Source organism: Oncorhynchus masou, chromosome 12 (genome assembly GCF_036934945.1).
Source record: "Oncorhynchus masou masou isolate Uvic2021 chromosome 12, UVic_Omas_1.1, whole genome shotgun sequence".
Classification (NCBI taxonomy): Eukaryota; Metazoa; Chordata; class Actinopteri; order Salmoniformes; family Salmonidae; genus Oncorhynchus; species Oncorhynchus masou.
Window position 1 is genome coordinate 77346557 of NC_088223.1, and position 18387 is coordinate 77364943.

At 41.5% G+C, this 18387-nt stretch overlaps 1 protein-coding gene across 2 annotated transcripts in view; it reads left to right on the top strand.

Annotated features, from left to right (window-relative positions):
* LOC135550857 (protein FAM168A-like) overlaps nt 1-18387 on the top strand; it is a 57472-nt gene that overhangs the window by 12454 nt on the left and 26631 nt on the right. For both annotated transcript variants that reach the window (XM_064982032.1, XM_064982033.1), the window contains exon 2: nt 7168-7259. In XM_064982032.1, the coding sequence (XP_064838104.1) occupies nt 7190-7259 (70 nt within the window). In that variant the 5' untranslated portion in view covers nt 7168-7189. The remainder of the gene's footprint in view (nt 1-7167; nt 7260-18387) is intronic.

Sequence of the window (18387 nt, forward strand, 5' to 3'; positions counted from 1 at the left end):
TCATCATAATCAGTACAACCTTCAAAAAAGTATTGTACAGACATCATATGCGTCCATTACATTCTATGAAAGAATCGGGAATGCGTGATTTGTCATTATTTTACATGAAAAAGCATGACCCTCCTCAATTTTCCTTCTGGTAACAATTGTGTACATTTTGACCACTCCCTAACAGAACACTGAGATAGAAATAGATTGTGTAGAATAGGGAATCGTGTCGGTGGTATCCATTACATTTATATCTGCAACATTCTGAAATGTTTCACCTCACTGAATAGGTTACACAGGTGTGAGGTTGAGGTTCATGTCTTGCCAACCTCTAAACATGTCACCAAATGAATATGTTTGAATGTGATGAAAGTTATGCAAAGTGGATACCACACCGTAAGGCCTTACCAGTATTTATATATTATAGTGTACTAGCTTGATATAATTCAACATTTTACCTTTTTTTCTCTGCAGTATATGCAAAAAGCAGTTGGTACTGAGAAAACTGGATAAATTGTTGTTTTATTTCTGCACTTTCCATGTCACAGGTTTGGGTGGAATGCGGAAGTCTTGACTTGTTCTCTATTTGTGTACTTTTTACCTATGATATTATTGTCTTTCCCAACCTTTATGCACAATATATTGCTTTATGTGTTGTCTCCACTCTATACTATACTATTACTATATTACAGTGAATGCTTGCGTCGTAAACATTTGTATGGTTGAATGAGAGGTTTGTGTTGGTGCCTCAGACTGGCCGTGTTAACACCTACTGAAGGATCCATGATTAGCCAGACAGTGACAGGAGTGCTTGAATCTATCCACTAAAGCACAGAAAGGGAGAGGAGGATTTGCTTACTCACTGTCCTCCTACTCCACTCTCTCTTCTCTGCATTTTCCAGGTCTACCAGTCCGTGGTTTACAATCCCCTCCCATATCTGCTGCTCAGTGACAGTCATATCAGAGTAAAGGCCTTGTGTTAAAGGCTAAATTATAAAACCCTACTTGGACATATCAAACATGTGTTTTGGGTGAAAACATATGATTGATTTCAAGTGTACGCTCTCCTCTATATCTCTAACTGCTACTCAGTGACAGAGTATAGGCCTTATGTTATACAGTGAATAATAATACTATATATGTAGGAAGCATACAGGGTTGAGGAGATTACATGGAATATGAGTTTAAAAAAACTAACTGTAATCAGTTACGTTACCAACTACAATATTGTAATCAGATTACAGATACTTTTGAAAAAATAGGTGATTGCTTTTGGATTACTGTTAAATTCAGAAAGGATGTTTGCAAAAAAATTCATTGACACCTTTCTGTTTTTTCAATGACATTCAATTCATCATTAAAAAAAGGGCACACGTTTAAGTTTGTTCCACCTGAGTGAGTCTGACCACATATCAGAGACCACTATTACGTTACTGATTTACAATTTTGGACAGGTAACTAGTAACTAACTGATTACATTTAGAATGTAACCTACCCAACCCTGAAAGCATACATGTTTTGCATGAAACTGCTATTTGTCGTGTGTATATTTAGACAGCCCTTCGCTGGCATTCTGCTGTCATGAATCCTCTGAGCCCACAGAGTCTTGATGCTTTGTTTGTAGCAGAGCAGCAGGTTTTTCTCCCAACAATCCACCAGTTTATTTTGGGAAGGCTGAGGTAGGTAGGTAGGTGCCGGTCTTACTGCAGTGAGTGGGTAGCAGCTCGGAAACCCTGCAGTCCTGTACTTACTTGGGTAGCGCTGTATGCTATATGTACAGTATAAGGACAATTTATGTGTAGTACACTGTATATGGCACATATATGTGCAACACAGCCAATATGTTTGTAGAATATAGCCAATATACAGTGCCTTGCGAAAGTATTCGGCCCCCTTGAACTTTGCGAACTTTTGCCACATTTCAGGCTTCAAACATAAAGATATAAAACTGTATTTTGTTTGTGAAGAATCAACAACAAGTGGGACACAATCATGAAGTGGAACGACATTTATTGGATATTTCTAACTTTTTTAACAAATCAAAAACTGAAAAATTGGGCGTGCAAAATTATTCAGCCCCTTTACTTTCAGTGCAGCAAACTCTCTCCAGAAGTTCAGTGAGGATCTCTGAATGATCCAATGTTGACCTAAATGACTAATGATGATAAATACAATCCACCTGTGTGTAATCAAGTCTCCGTATAAATGCACCTGCACTGTGATAGTCTCAGAGGTCCGTTAAAAGCGCAGAGAGCATCATGAAGAACAAGGAACACACCAGGCAGGTCCGAGATACTGTTGTGAAGAAGTTTAAAGCTGGATTTGGATACAAAAAGATTTCCCAAGCTTTAAACATCCCAAGGAACACTGTGCAAGCGATAATATTGAAATGGAAGGAGTATCAGACCACTGCAAATCTACCAAGACCTGGCCGTCCCTCTAAACTTTCAGCTCATACAAGGAGAAGACTGATCAGAGATGCAGCCAAGAGGCCCATGATCACTCTGGATGAACTGCAGAGATCTACAGCTGAGGTGGGAGACTCTGTCCATAGGACAACAATCAGTCGTATATTGCACAAATCTGGCCTTTATGGAAGAGTGGCAAGAAGAAAGCCATTTCTTAAAAGATATCCATAAAAAGTGTCGTTTAAAGTTTGCCACAAGCCACCTGGGAGACACACCAAACATGTGGAAGAAGGTGCTCTGGTCAGATGAAACCAAAATTGAACTTTTTGGCAACAATGCAAAACGTTATGTTTGGCGTAAAAGCAACACAGCTCATCACCCTGACCACATCATCCCCACTGTCAAACATGGTGGTGGCAGCATCATGGTTTGGGCCTGCTTTTCTTCAGCAGGGACAGGGAAGATGGTTAAAATTGATGGGAAGATGGATGGAGCCAAATACAGGACCATTCTGGAAGAAAACCTGATGGAGTCTGCAAAAGACCTGAGACTGGGACGGAGATTTGTCTTCCAACAAGACAATGATCCAAAACATAAAGCAAAATCTACAATGGAATGGATCAAAAATAAACATATCCAGGTGTTAGAATGGCCAAGTCAAAGTCCAGACCTGAATCCAATCGAGAATCTGTGGAAAGAACTGAAAACTGCTGTTCACAAATGCTCTCCATCCAACCTCACTGAGCTCGAGCTGTTTTGCAAGGAGGAATGGGAAAAACTTTCAGTCTCTCGATGTGCAAAACTGATAGAGACATACCCCAAGCGACTTACAGCTGTAATCGCAGCAAAAGGTGGCGCTACAAAGTATTACCTTAAGGGGGCTGAATAATTTTGCACGCCCAATTTTTCAGTTTTTGTTTTGTTAAAAAAGTTTGAAATATCCAATAAATGTCGTTCCACTTCATGATTGTGTCCCACTTGTTGTTGATTCTTCACAAAAAAATACAGTTTTATATCTTTATGTTTGAAGCCTGAAATGTGGCAAAAGTTCGCAAAGTTCAAGGGGGCCGAATTTTTACGATTTCTGACAGCATTGCATTCAAAGATGCAGACAATGAAGTTGGGTTACTTCTAAGTAAGTTTGGGTTACTCCTAAGTTGTCATCTCCAACATTGTGACCTTCCATTTTAGAGGTTTGCTTTGGTGTGGATTCAGGCCTATCCATTCAAATCAGTTGTGTTCCTCCATTGTATTCATCTTTCTGTATTTCTATTGTGCATTGTTTTTCTGTTTGGTGATGGAAAATCTACAAACCTGTCAGCAAACCAGCCTATGTAATAAACTCAGCAAAAAAGGAAACGTCTCTTACTGTCAACTGCTTTTATTTTCAGCAAATTTAACATGTGTAAATATTTGTATGAACATAACAAGATTCAACAACTGAGACATAAACTGAACAAGTTCCACAGACATGTGACTAACAGAAATGGAATAATGTGTCCCTGAACAAAGGGGGGGGGGGGGGGATCAAAATCAAAAGTCAGTATCTGGTGACCACCACCTGCATTAAGTACCGCAGTGCATCTCCTCCTCCTCATGGACTGCACCATATTTGCCAGTTCCCTCTGTGAGATGTTACCCCACTCTTCCACCAAGGCACCTGCAAGTTCCCGGACATTTCTAGGGGGAATGGCCCTAGCCCTCACCCTCCGATCCAACAGATCCCACCGATCCAACAGATCCCAGACGTGACATCCGGGCCCTTCGCTGGCTATGGCAGAACACTGACATTCCTGCCTTGCAGGAAATCATGCACAGAATGAGCAGTATGTCTGGTGGCATTGTGATGCTGGAGGGTCATGTCAGGATGAGCCTACAGGAAGGTTACCACATAAGAGAGGAGGATATCTTCCCTGTAACGCATAGCATTGAGATTGCCTGCAATGACAACAAGCTCAGTCCGATGATGCTGTGACACACTGCCCCAGACCCTGACGGATCCTCCACCTCCAAATCGCTCCAGAGTACAGACCTCGGTGTAACGCTCATTCCTTCGATGATAAACGCGAATTCGGCCAACACCCCTGGTGAGACAAAACCGCGACTTGTCAGTGAAGAGCACTTTTTGCCAGTCCTGTCTGGTCCAGAGACGGTGGGTTTGTGCCCTTAGACGACGTTGTTGCCGGTGATGTCTGGTGAGGACCTGCCTTACAACAGCCCTCAGTCCAGCCTCTCTCAGCCTTTTTTTGCAGACGGTCTGAGCACTGATGGAGGGATCGTGCATCCCTGGTGTAAGTTGGGCAGTTGTTGTTGTCATCCTGTATCTGTCCCACAGGTGTGATGTTTGGATGTACTGATCCTGTGCAGGTGTTGATACACGTGGTCTGCCACTGCGAGGATGAACAGCTGTCTGTCCTGTCTCCCTGTAGCGCTGTCTTAAGCGTCTCACATTACGGACATTATAATTTATTTCCCTGGCCACATCTGCAGGCACATTCACACAGATGTGCAGGGACCCTGGGCATCTTTCTTTTGGTGTTTTTCAGAGTCAGTAGACAGGTGCATGCTCATTAATTGTTTATGGTTCATTGAACAAGCATGGGAAACAGTGTTTTATTTATTGTTTTTCTTTTTTTTCTGTCTTACCACTCTACCATAAAGGCCTGATTGATGTAGTACTGCAGAGATGGTTGTCCTTCTGGAAAGTTCTCACATCTCCACATAGGAACTCTGGAGCTCTGTCAGAGTGACCATCGGGTTCTTGGTCACCTCCCTGCCCAAGGCCCTTCTCCCTCTATTGCTCGGTTTGGCTGGGCGGCCAGCTCGAGGAAGAGTTTTGGTGGTTCCAAACTTCTTCCATTTAAGAATGATGGAGGCCACTGTGTTCTTGGGGTCCTTCAATGCTGCAGACATGTTTTGGTACCCTTCCCCAGATATGTGCCTCGACACAATCCTGTCTCTGAGCTCTACAGAGAATACTTTTAACCTCAGGCTTGGTTTTTGCTTTGACATGCATTGTCAACTGTGGGACCTTTATATAGCCAGGTGTGTGCCTTTTGGCTGCAGGGGCACTATTGGGTAGCTTGGATGAAAGGTGCCCAGAGTAAACGGCCTGCTCCTCAGGCTCATTTGCAAATATATGCATATTATTATTGGTATTGGATAGGAAACACTCTGAAGTTTCTGAAACTGTTTGAATGATGTCTGTGAGTATAACAGAACTCATATGGCAGGCAAGAACCTGAGAAGAAATCCAAACAGGAAGTGAGAAATCTGAGGTTGGTATATTTTCAAACCATTCCCTATTGAAATCCCATTGCGATATGAATGAAGATTCACTTCCTACTGCTTCCACTAGATGTCAACCGTCTATAGAAGGCAACTCCGTTAAATAATGCATTTACTGTTTTGCAAAAGGTCTCAGTCCTGTGTCTTGTGTGTACTGTTTCGAAAATCGACAACATTGTTCCAAAATGTTTTGTATGTCATGAACTGTAATACACCCTGCTGATATGTCCTCCGGTTGGCTCCTCCTCCTTCTCCTCTCTTTTTTCCAATTCAAAACCTCTGTGTTTCAATGTATCATTTTGACCACTGAACTGAAAGGACTGGATAGGCGGGCAACATGGTGGGAAATCCCTGTGTGTATTTTTCCTTTTATCATAATGCTTTCATCTAGTTTAGTTTATTATTATAACCCCCTTTTTCCCTCAATTTTGTGATATCCATGGTAGTTACGATCTTGTCTCATCGCTGCAACTCCCTATGGGACCCCCGGTCACGGCTGGTTGGATCAAACCCCAGACTTTAGTGGCACCATGATGCAGTGTCTAAGACCGCTGTGCCACTCGGGAGGCCACTTTCATCGAGTTTGACTGATCAATGGTCACACAGCTGATGAGGAAACCAGGCTCATGTTATGGTTCATTAGGGAAAATAGACTGAAACAGGGAGGGCCTGCCTGATCTTGTCCAATATGAAGCGTGCATTTTTGTGAAAGAGATTGGTGGTGGAAACAGTTTGATAAAAAGGTAGAGGTAGAGAGAAGTTGTGGATAAGAGAAAAAAGGGAACAAAAAGTGCTCAGGCCGAAGAATTTCCTTGTGTCACGTTTGTACTCTGTGTGTTCTTACTGTTTACCCATGTTCCAAACAGTCAAAACTACCGTAATGCTCGTCATACCATAATACTTTTCTTTTCTGAATTTTGGGAGTAAATATTTGTATTGTGTGCTGGGCATTTTCTCATGGATTACCTTTAACCAGTGAATATAAATTGCTGCCTTCTCACTGACATTGGAAAAAACGTATTACAAGATCATACCTGCTACAATGTTATGAGTTACTGTAGTTTTTGTGGAGTACAGTTTAGTTTTGCAGACGTCAAATGTCTTCAAGCTGGCTCTGGAACACTTTCAAGATGGGGACCTCTGAGCTAATGCATATCCTCAATTAATAACTATTGAAAGCCATGTTTTTCATTTCACTTTGTGTTCATGTCTCTCTCTCTTTTGCTCTCTCTCACTCTCACTCTCTCTCAATTCTTTTCAATTCAATTTGCTTTATTGGCATGATGTAACTGGTCTGTGAACTCAGCCCCATGACCATCTGGATGAGGGACTCTTTTCTTTGCTCAGTTCTTGGCATTGCAAGGCTTGGTAATGATATGAGAGGGGGTCACTGTATTGTAGATGTTTCCCAAACTTAATTGCGAATTAATTTTTATTTTTGTCTCTCTGTCTCTTTCTCTCTGTATGTCTGTTCTCCCTGCAGTAAGAGTAGACTGTCTTCCGACATGAATCCTGTGTATAGTCCTGTCCAGCCCGGGACACCGTACGGGAACCCCAAGAATATGGCATACGCAGGTGAGTGCCAAGACAACAACAACAAAAGCAACCAGCAATACAGTGGTCAGGTACTCCCTTAACATTTCTTGGCCCATTCGGCAAGGCCTATGTATAGCTTCAGATGCATTCTATCATGTTCTTACACTGATTAGTTACGTCATAGAGATATGTAATTTACTAGAGGGGATGATGCTCTATTTAATTATATGCGTTAGATCACCTACATATTTCCACCACATCCTTTCCCTGCTCTCCTTGTCTCACATCTGCAATAAACTGAAATGACTTGGCAATAAACGGAAATTACTTGGCAATAACTAAAATTACTTTGATTCTCTTTTGTGCTTTAGTTCATTTCAGTTGCTTTGCAGTTTCATTTCTGTCATAATTTCTGACTGTGTTTATGATGGAGATTATTTTGTTGTTGTTTTGTTTTACAAGGGCAGTGCAGCATTTGAGGTGTCCCCGCTGAAAAAAAAAAAAAAATCTCACAAAAGTAGTGCACTGGGCCTTAACTAGTATTAGCGGACAATATAAAAGCTGGCCATCTAGGTTTGTATCTGTAGACTTACTGTAATACTCCGGGTGTTGTGGGTGTGGAGTCAAACGCAGGAGACAGAGAGTACAATGCTGTGCTCTTTAATTGCACCAACGCACCACAGGGTGCTCACAATAATAACGGCCCCAAAACACAGGGAATGAAAAATGACTACTGAAAAATGCATGACCAGGAACTAACACATTCCTCTACTACAGAGCCGAAGGTTACAATGAATAATCCCGCACAACAACCAGGCGGATCGGCTGTCTAAGACAAACTAATCATCACAAACAGGTGCTACCAATAAACATACAAGGAGGGGGAGGAAAGACAATCAGTGGCAGCTAATAGGCCGGTGATGACGACCGCTGAGCGCCACCCGACCGGGAAGGGAAACCACTCTCAGTCGGACTCGTGACACTTACCATCACCATGAAGAAAACTATGCAAAATATAGTAATTGAGTACATTGAGACTAAAGGTTGACCGATTAATCGTAATGGCCGATTAATTAGGGCTGATTTAAAGTTTTCATAACAACCGGAAATCTGTATTTTTGGACACCGATTTGGCCAATAAAAAAAAAATATATATATTTTATTTTTTTATACCTTTATTTAACTAGGCAAGTCAGTTAAAGAACACATTCTTATTTTCAATGACGGCCTAGTGTAACTGTATAACTATAGACCGTCCCCTCGCCCATACCCGGGCGCGAACCAGGGACCCTCTGCACACATCAACAACAGTCACCCACTGAAGCATCGTTACCCGTCGCTCCACAAAAGCTGCGTCCTCTGCTACTTCAAGGTCTCAGAGCAAGTGACGTCACCGATTGAAACGCTATTTAGCGCGCACCGCTAACTAAGCTAGCCGTTTCACATCCGTTACACTAGGAACAGTTGGTTAACTGCCTTGTTTTTTGGGCAGAACGACAGATTTTTACCTTGTCAGCTCGGGGATTCAATCTTGCAACATTATAGTTAACTAGTCCAACGCTCTAACCACCTGCCTTTCATTGCACTCCACGAGGAGCCTGCCTGTTACGCGAATGTGGTAAGAAGCCACAGTAAGTTGCTAGCTAGCATTAAACTTACCTTATAAAAAACAATCAATCAATCAATGAATCATAATCACTAGTTAACTACACATGGTTGATGATATTATTAGTTTATGTTCTTATGGCTGCAATCCCGTTAACGGGAGCGATATGACAACAGCCAGTCAAAGTGTATGGCGCCAATATCAAAACATCAAAAATCTCATAATTAAAATTCCTCAAATTTTAAAGCTATGCTCGTTGTTAATCCCACCACAGTGTCCGATTTCAAATATGCTTCACTGCAAAAGCACCACAAACGATTATGTTAGGTCACCACATAGCCACAGAAAAACACAGCCATTTTTTTCCAGCCAAAGAGAGGAGTTTCAAAAAGCACAAATAGAGATAAAATGTATCACTAACCTTTGATGATCTTCATCAGATGACACTAATAGGACTTGATGTTACACAATATATGTATGTTTTGTTTGATAAAGTTCATATTTATCAAAATATGAGTTTACATTGGAGCGTTACATTCACTAGTTCCAAAAACATCCAGTGATTTTGCATAGCCACATCATTCAACAGAAATACTCATCATAAATGTAGATGATAATACAAGTTATATACATGGAATTATAGATATGCCTCTCCTTAATGCAACCGCTGTGTCTGATTTAAAAATTTTTTTACGGAAAAGGAAACCCATGCAATAATCTGAGACGGCGCTCAGAAGTAAAAAATCACAATAGCTGCAATGATGGCGTCAACATAGACAAGAAATTACATGATAAATATTCCCTTTCCTTTGATGATCTACATCAGAAAGCACTCCAGGAATCCCAGGTCCACAATAAATGTTTGTTTCGTTCGATAATATCCGTTAGTTATGTTCAAATACCTTCTTGTGTTAGCGCGTTTGGTACACATATCCAAACGCTCATTCTGGTCAACGTTACATCGGACAAAAACTTTAAAAAGTTATATTACAGGTCAAAGAAACATTTCAAACTAAGTACAGAATCAATCATTAGGATGTTTTTAACATATAGCTTCAATAAAGTTCCAACTGGAGTAATCCTTGTCTTCATGAGCAATGGAATGCAAGTGGGTACCATTTTTTTTTTTTTACCTTTATGTTACTAGGCAAGTCAGTTAAGAACAAATTCTTATTTTCAATGACGGCCTAGGAACAGTGGGTTAACTGCCTGTTCAGGGGCAGAACGACAGATTTGTACCTTGTCAACTCGGGGATTCGAACTTGAAACCTTTCGGTTACTAGCCCAATACTCTAACCACTAGGCTACCCTGCCGCCCCATGAGGAATAAGCGTGATCAGAAATTGGCTGCTTGATGGACACCTGATACATTCTGCTCTCATTCACTCCCACAACACCATGGAAGTCTCATTAAAATGTCTATTATTGGTTGACATCTAGTGGAACCCCTAGGCAGTGCAACATCAATATCTCAAGGGGATTTCATTGGGGACTCTGGTGAATACATACAAAGCTCAGATTTCTCACTTCCTGTTTTGATTTCAACTCAGGATTTTGCCTGCCATATGAGTTATGTTATACACAGACATCATTCAAACAGTTTTAGAAATGTTAGAGTGTTTTCTATCCAATACTAATAATAATATGCATATATTAGTAACTGAGACGGAGGAGCAGGCCGTATACTTTGGGCAACTTATTCATCCAAGCTACTCAATACGGCCCCCCAGCCATAAGAAGTTATCTAGCGTGTCCTGCGTTGCATAATCGATGTGGTGCGCATTTGCAAAAAAGGACTGTCGTTGCTCCAACGTGTACCTAACCGTAAACATCAATGCCTTTCTTAAAATCAATACACAAGTATATATTTTTAAACCTGCATATTTAGTTAATATTGCCTGCTAACATGAATTTCTTTTAACTAGGTAAGATGTGTCACTTCTCTTGCAACAGAGTCAGGGTATATGCAGCAGTTTGGGCCGCCTGGCTCATTGCGAACTGCGTGAAGACTCTTTCTTCCTAACAAAGACAGCCAACTTCGCCAAACGGGGGATGATTTAACAAAAGCACATTAGCGAAAAAAGCACGACTACCTAACTATAAACACCAATGCCTTTCTTAAAATCAATACACAGAAGTATGTATTTTTAAACCTGCATATTTAGCTAAAAGAAATCCAGGTTAGCAGGCAATATTAACCAGGTGAAATTATGTCACTTCTCTTGCGTTCATTGCATGCAGAGTCAGGGTATATGCAACAGTTTAGGCCACCTGGCTCGTTGCGAACTAATTTGCCATAATTTTACGTAATTATGACATAACATTGAAGGTTGTACAATGTAACAGCAATATTTAGACTTAGGGATGCCACCCGTTAGATAAAATACGTAACAGTTCCGTATTTCACTGAAATAATAAACGTTTTGTTTTCGAAATGATAGTTTCCGGATTCGACCATATTAATGACCAAAGGCTCGTATTTCTGTATGTTATTATGTTATAATTAAGTCTATGATGTGATATTTGATAGAGCAGTCTGAATGAGCTGTGGTAGGCACCAGCAGGCTCGTAAGCATTCATTCAAACAGCACTATCATGCGTTTTGTCAGCAGCTCTTCGCTGTGCTTCAAGCATTGAGCTGTTTATGACTTCAAGCCTATCAACTCCCGAGATTAGGCTGGTGTAACCGATGTGAAATGGCTAGCTAGTTAGCGGGGTGCGTGCTAATAGCATTTCAAACGTCACTCGCTCTGAGACATAGAGTAGTTGTTCCCCTTACTCTGCAAGGGCTGCGGATTTTGTGGAGCGATGGGTAACGATGCTTCGAGGGTGGATGTTGTCGATGTGTTCCTGGTTTGAGCCCAGATAGGGGCGAGGAGAGGGACGGAAGCTATACTTTTACACTGGCAATACTAAAGTGCCTATAAGAACATCCAATTGTCAAAGGTACAGTGCCTTGCGAAAGTATTCGGCCCCCTTGAACTTTGCGACCTTTTGCCACATTTCAGGCTTCAAACATAAAGATAGAAAACTGTATTTTTTTGTGAAGAATCAACAACAAGTGGGACGCAATCATGAAGTGGAACGACATTTATTGGATATTTCAAACTTTTTTAACAAATCAAAAACTGAAAAATTGGGCGTGCAAAATTATTCAGCCCCTTTACTTTCAATGCAGCAAACTCTCTCCAGAAGTTCAGTGAGGATCTCTGAATGATCCAATGTTGACCTAAATGACTAATGATGATAAATACAATCCACCTGTGTGTAATCAAGTCTCTGTATAAATGCACATGCACTGTGATAGTCTCAGAGGTCTGTTAAAAGCATAGAGAACAAGGAACACACCAGGCAGGTCAGAGATACTGTTGTGAAGAAGTTTAAAGCCGGATTTGGATACAAAAAGATTTCCCAAGCTTTAAACATCCCATGGAGCACTGTGCAAGCGATAATATTGAAATGGAAGGAGTATCAGACCACTGCAAATCTACCAAGACCTGGCCGTCCCTCTAAACTTTCAGCTCATACAAGGAGAAGACTGATCAGAGATGCAGCCAAGAGGCCCATGATCACTCTGGATGAACTGCAGAGATCTACAGCTGAGGTGGGAGACTCTGTCCATATTACAACAATCAGTCGTATATTGCACAAATCTGGCCTTTATGGAAGAGTGGCAAGAAGAAAGACATTTCTTAAAGATATCCATAAAAAGTGTTGTTTAAAGTTTGCCACAAGCCACCTGGAAGACACACCAAACATGTGGAAGAAGGTGCTCTGGTCAGATGAAACCAAAATTGAACTTTTTGGCAACAATGCAAAACGTTATGTTTGACGTAAAAGCAACACAGCTCATCACCCTGAACACACCATACCCACTGTCAAACATGGTGGTGGCAGCATCATGGTTTGGGCCTGCTTTTCTTCAGCAGGGACAGGGAAGATGGTTAAAATTGATGGGAAGATGGATGGAGCCAAATACAGGACTATTCTGGAAGAAAACCTGATGGAGTCTGCAAAAGACCTGAGACTGGGATGGAGATTTGTCTTCCAACAAGACAATGATCCAAAACATAAAGCAAAATCTACAATGGAATGATTCAAAAATAAACATATCCAGGTGTTAGAATGGCCAAGTCAAAGTCCAGACCTGAATCCAATCGCGAATCTGTGGAAAGAACTGAAAACTGCTGTTCACAAATGCTCTCCATCCAACCTCACTGAGCTCGAGCTGTTTTGCAAGGAGGATTGGGAAAGAATTTCAGTCTCTCGAAGTGCAAAACTGATAGAGACACCCCAAGCGACTTACAGCTGTAATCGCAGAAAAAGGTGGCGCTACAAAGTATTAACTTAAGGGGGCTGAATAATTTTGCACGCCCAATTTTTCAGTTTTTGATTTGTTAAAAAAGTTTGAAATATCCAATAAATGTCGTTCCACTTCATGATTGTGTCCCACTTGTTGTTGATTCTTCACAAGAAAATACAGTTTTATATCTTTATGTTTGAAGCCTGAAATGTGGCAAAAGGTCACAAAGTTCAAGGGGGCCGAATACTTTCGCAAGGCACTGTATATGAAATACAAATTGTATAGAGAGAAATAGTCATATAAATACTATAACCTATAACCTCTTGCCTTGGAATATTGAAGTCTCATGTTAAAAGGAACCACCTGCTCTCATATGTTCTCATGTTCTTAGCAAGGAACTTAAACGTTAGCTTTTTTACATGGCACATATTGCACTTTTACTTTCTTCTCCAACACTTTGTTTTTGCATTATTTAAACCAAATTGAACATGTTTTATTATTCTTTTAGGCTAAATTGATTTTTATCGATGTATTATATTAAGTTAAAATAAGTGTTCATTCAGTATTGTTGTAATTGTCATTATTACAAAAAAATGGTCAGATTTAATCGGTATCGGCTTTTTTGGTCCTCCAATAATCGGTATCGGCGTTGAAAAATCATTATCGGTCACCTCTAATTGAGATTTCAAGTGGTTTGTGCTGATGTGGTGTGATGATGTGGTTCAGTTGGTGGAGCATGGCACTTGTAATGCTAGGGTTGTGGGTTTGATTCCCACAGGGGACAAGTATGAAAATGTATACACTCACTACGGTAAGTTGCTCTGGATAAAATGGAAAAGGAATGAATAGATGATTTCAGCTTTCACATAGAAATAAGTTGCATTTGTCAAGTATTTCAAGAAACTGGAAAACATATTGTATACCAAGCAAGTATTTTTATATTCCACAAGTTTTATCAGATTAACTGTTGTACAGATAATTATCAGACTCAAATGCTGGTAAACACTCAAATACATTTTGTTTACAGTTTTTTCCCAAAAGTAGTGCACTGGGCCTTTACTAGCCCTGTATTAGGGGACCAATATAGATGATACACCCCACCCCCAACTACTTCCCGCGGCTATGAGTGCAGTCATCGCTGGATGAGTCTATGCATTGAATGATCTGTCTGTGTGAAAATGGAGTATTCACATGGCGTGTACAAAGACAGGCGGAAACAAAAGACATGCAGGAAGACAAGAAAAGGGAAGAGAGTGTGGAAATAGAAATGTGATTACACTGGTGGTGCTTTCCTCCACTGGCTCGAGGGGGCAGGGCCCGTTACTGCCACTCGGCTAGTGATTCATTGGCCAAGCTGTTACAACAGCGCCGGCTTTGATAACAGGGAGTTTATTTTAAAGGTGCTCTCAGCTCTCAATGGTCCCTCTCTTTCTCTCTTGTCGCTTCTTTGTACCCATAATGCATTGCTGTTCAACCTTAGGTTGCAGCTGATCAGCGAGTTAAGAGAAAGGACAGACACCTGCAGTGGTTGCAGTAGCCTTTTGTGATGGAGTCTGTGTGGCGGGAGGCCGGGGGATACACACGCAGGAGCATACACACACAAACACACACACATCCTGGGGACAGCTGACCAAGGGAGCGTGGTTGGGGCCCCCTCCATGTCATCTCAGATACTGATAATTAAAAGAGGACTATCGCACTCTCCCAAAATGTTGTTTGTGGCGTAAAGCCTATAAATTCAAATAAGCAAAAAGTGGGATGGGTCCGCACTCCAAAAGATGTTGCATAAAGCTTTACTTAATTAAAAAATATTTTTTCACTGCATCAGGGATGGCTTACACAGATGTTTCGGCTTTGCAGCTTTCTTCAGTGTGTTGGTACAAATATTTTTAATTCTAAACAGCATTTCTAGGGAACACAGGTGAGCTACCGGTGAGTAGCAGGTGCATCTCAGATACTGCTGACAGTAGGAATCCCTCCACTCCCTCTCTCTGTTCCTCCTTCCCTACTGTCCTCCCTCCGTCTGTTCCTCCCTCCGTGTCATGCATAGGTGTAATAGGTGGCAGGGTAGTCAGGCGCAGGAGAGTCAAACTGAGTGTAAAATGGAGTCTTTTAATAAAGTTCCACGAGTATGCTCCAAAACAATAAATGTACAAACAAACCAAACATGGGTACGAGGACCCGACGCGCACCTATGCAACAATCACACTATACTGACAATAAAACAATCTCTGACAAAGACATGAGGGGAAACAGAGGGTTAAATACACAACAGGTAATGAATGGGATTGAAAACAGGTGTGTGGGAAGACAAGACAAAACCAATGGAAAATGAAAAAAGGATCAATGATGGCTAGAAGACCGGTGACGTCGAACGCCGAGCACCGCCCGAACAAGGAGAGGCAACGACTTCGGTAGAAGTCGTGACACTCCGTCTGTTCCTCCCTCCGTCTCTCCCTCCATTCCTCTGTCCCTCCCTCCATCCTCCGTCCACTCTGTTCCTCCTCTCCCTCCGTTCTTCCCTCTGTTATACCCTCCTTTCCTCCATCCCTCCATTCCTCCCTCCGTTCCTCTTTCCCTCTATTCCACCCTCCCTTCGTCCCTCCCTCCATTCCTCCCTTCCTCTGTTTCTCTCCATCCCTCCCTTCCTACATTCTTCCTTTCCTCTGTATTTCCCTCCCTCTTCTCTCTCCCTAATTGTCTCAGGCTGCTTCTCTTTTGCTCACTTTTAGTCCACAGTCAAACTGTCCCCTAAATACAGAGGCTAATTAGTAAGGTGTGGGGTCTGAGTGAGTGAGTGAGTGAGTGAGTGAGTGAGTGAGTGAGTGAGTGAGTGAGTGAGTGAGTGAGTGAGTGTGTGTGTGTGTGTGTGTGTGTGTGTGTGTGTGTGTGTGTGTGTGTGTGTGTGTGTGTGTGTGTGTGTGTGTGTGTGTGTGTGTGTGTGTGTGTGGTTGGTGTGTCGATGTGTGTGTGTGTGTGAGTGGTCGATCAGTGAGTGTGTGCGGTCGGTTGATCGGCCAGATCTGGCTGTGTGGGTGGTGTGAAGCTTCAGGAAGGAGACACACACACACACACAATGGCCTGCGTGCTTTGTTATTTCCAATAATAGGCTACTTTGTTTTAGTGTGATTGCTATGTGATCAGTACAATTCATAGTCATACCAATTATGTAATTAATCTTTTTTTCTCCTTTAAAAGGAATACCAATACCACCTGATATTAGAGCATAGATAATGCATACATTTATAATACAGTGCCTTGCGAAAGTATTCGGCCCCCTTGAACTTTGCGACCTTTTGCCACATTTCAGGCTTCAAACATAAAGATAGAAAACTGTATTTTTTTGTGAAAAATCAACAACAAGTGGGACACAATCATGAAGTGGAACGACATTTATTGGATATTTCTAACTTTTTTAACAAATCAAAAACTGAAAAATTGGGCGTGCAAAATTATTCAGCCCCTTTACTTTCAGCGCAGAAAACTCTCTCCAGAAGTTCGGTGAGGATCTCTGAATGATCCAATGTTGACCTAAATAACTAATGATGATAAATACAATCCACCTGTGTGTAATCAAGTCTCCGTATAAATGCACCTGCACTGTGATAGTCTCAGAGGTCCGTTAAAAGCGCAGAGAGCATCATGAAGAATAAGGAACACACCAGGCAGGTCCGAGATACTGTTGTGATGAAGTTTAAAGCCGGATTTGGATTCAAAAAGATTTCCCAAGCTTTAAACATCCCATGGAGCACTGTGCAAGCGATAATATTGAAATGGAAGGAGTATCAGACCACTGCAAATCTACCAAGACCTGGCCGTCCCTCTAAACTTTCAGCTCATACAAGGAGAAGACTGATCAGAGATGCAGCCAAGAGGCCCATGATCACTCTGGATGAACTGCAGAGATCTACAGCTGAGGTGGGAGACTCTGTCCATAGGACAACAATCAGTCGTATATTGCACAAATCTGGCCTTTATGGAAGAGTGGCAAGAAGAAAGCCATTTCTTAAAGATATCCATAAAAAGTGTTGTTTAAAGTTTGCCACAAGCCACCTGGGAGACACACCAAACATGTGGAAGAAGGTGCTCTGGTCAGATGAAACCAAAATTGAACTTTTTGGCAACAATGCAAAACGTTATGTTTGGCGTAAAAGCAACACAGCTCATCACCCTGAACACACCATACCCACTGTCAAACATGGTGGTGGCAGCATCATGGTTTGGGCCTGCTTTTCTTCAGCAGGGACAGGGAAGATGGTTAAAATTGATGGGAAGATGGATGGAGCCAAATACAGGACCATTCTGGAAGAAAACCTGATGGAGTCTGCAAAAGACCTGAGACTGGGACGGAGATTTGTCTTCCAACAAGACAATGATCCAAAACATAAAGCAAAATCTACAATGGAATGGATCAAAAATAAACATATCCAGGTGTTAGAATGGCCAAGTCAAAGTCCAGACCTGAAATGTGGCAAAAGGTCGCAAAGTTCAAGGGGGCCGAATACTTTCGCAAGGCACTGTATATACAGTAGGCCTATCCTAACTGTCACGTTCTGACCTTAGTTCCTTTGTTATGTCTTTGTTTTAGTTTGGTCAGGGCGTGAGTTGGGGTGGGTAGTCTATGTTGTGTTTATGTGTTTGGCCTGGTATGGTTCTCAATCAGAGGTAGGTGTTGTTCGTTGTCTCTGATTGAGAATCATACTTAGGTAGCCTTTTCCCACCTGTGTTTTGTGGGTGATTATTTTTCCGTGTCAGTGTTTGTTCCACACGGGACTCGGTTTTCATTTATTTCTCTTGTTCCTTTTGTTTTTTGTGTCCAGTGATATTTCATTAAAATATATCATGAATACATACCACGCTGCTCTTTGGTCCCCCTCTCCTTCCACCTACGAAACCCGTTACACTAACCTTCAGTAAATATTTTCTCATTCGCTACATCTTCCCAACCCCTTATTTTCCATTTAGGCTGCCTAACATAAAGTAAATGTTTCTCTTCTATATTATTTTAAGGTGCAATATAAAGAAATTGCTTTGCCATTTCCTGGGTGCTAAAAGAAAAGTCCTCTCAATGTCAACTGCTTTTACAGTGGGGCAAAAAAGTATTTAGTCAGCCACCATTTGTGCAAGTTCTCCCACTTAAAAAGATGAGAGAGGCCTGTAATTTTCATCATAGGTACACTTCAACTATGACAGACAAAATGGGAAATAAATCCAGAAAATCACATTGTAGGATTTTTAATGAATTCATTTGCAAATTA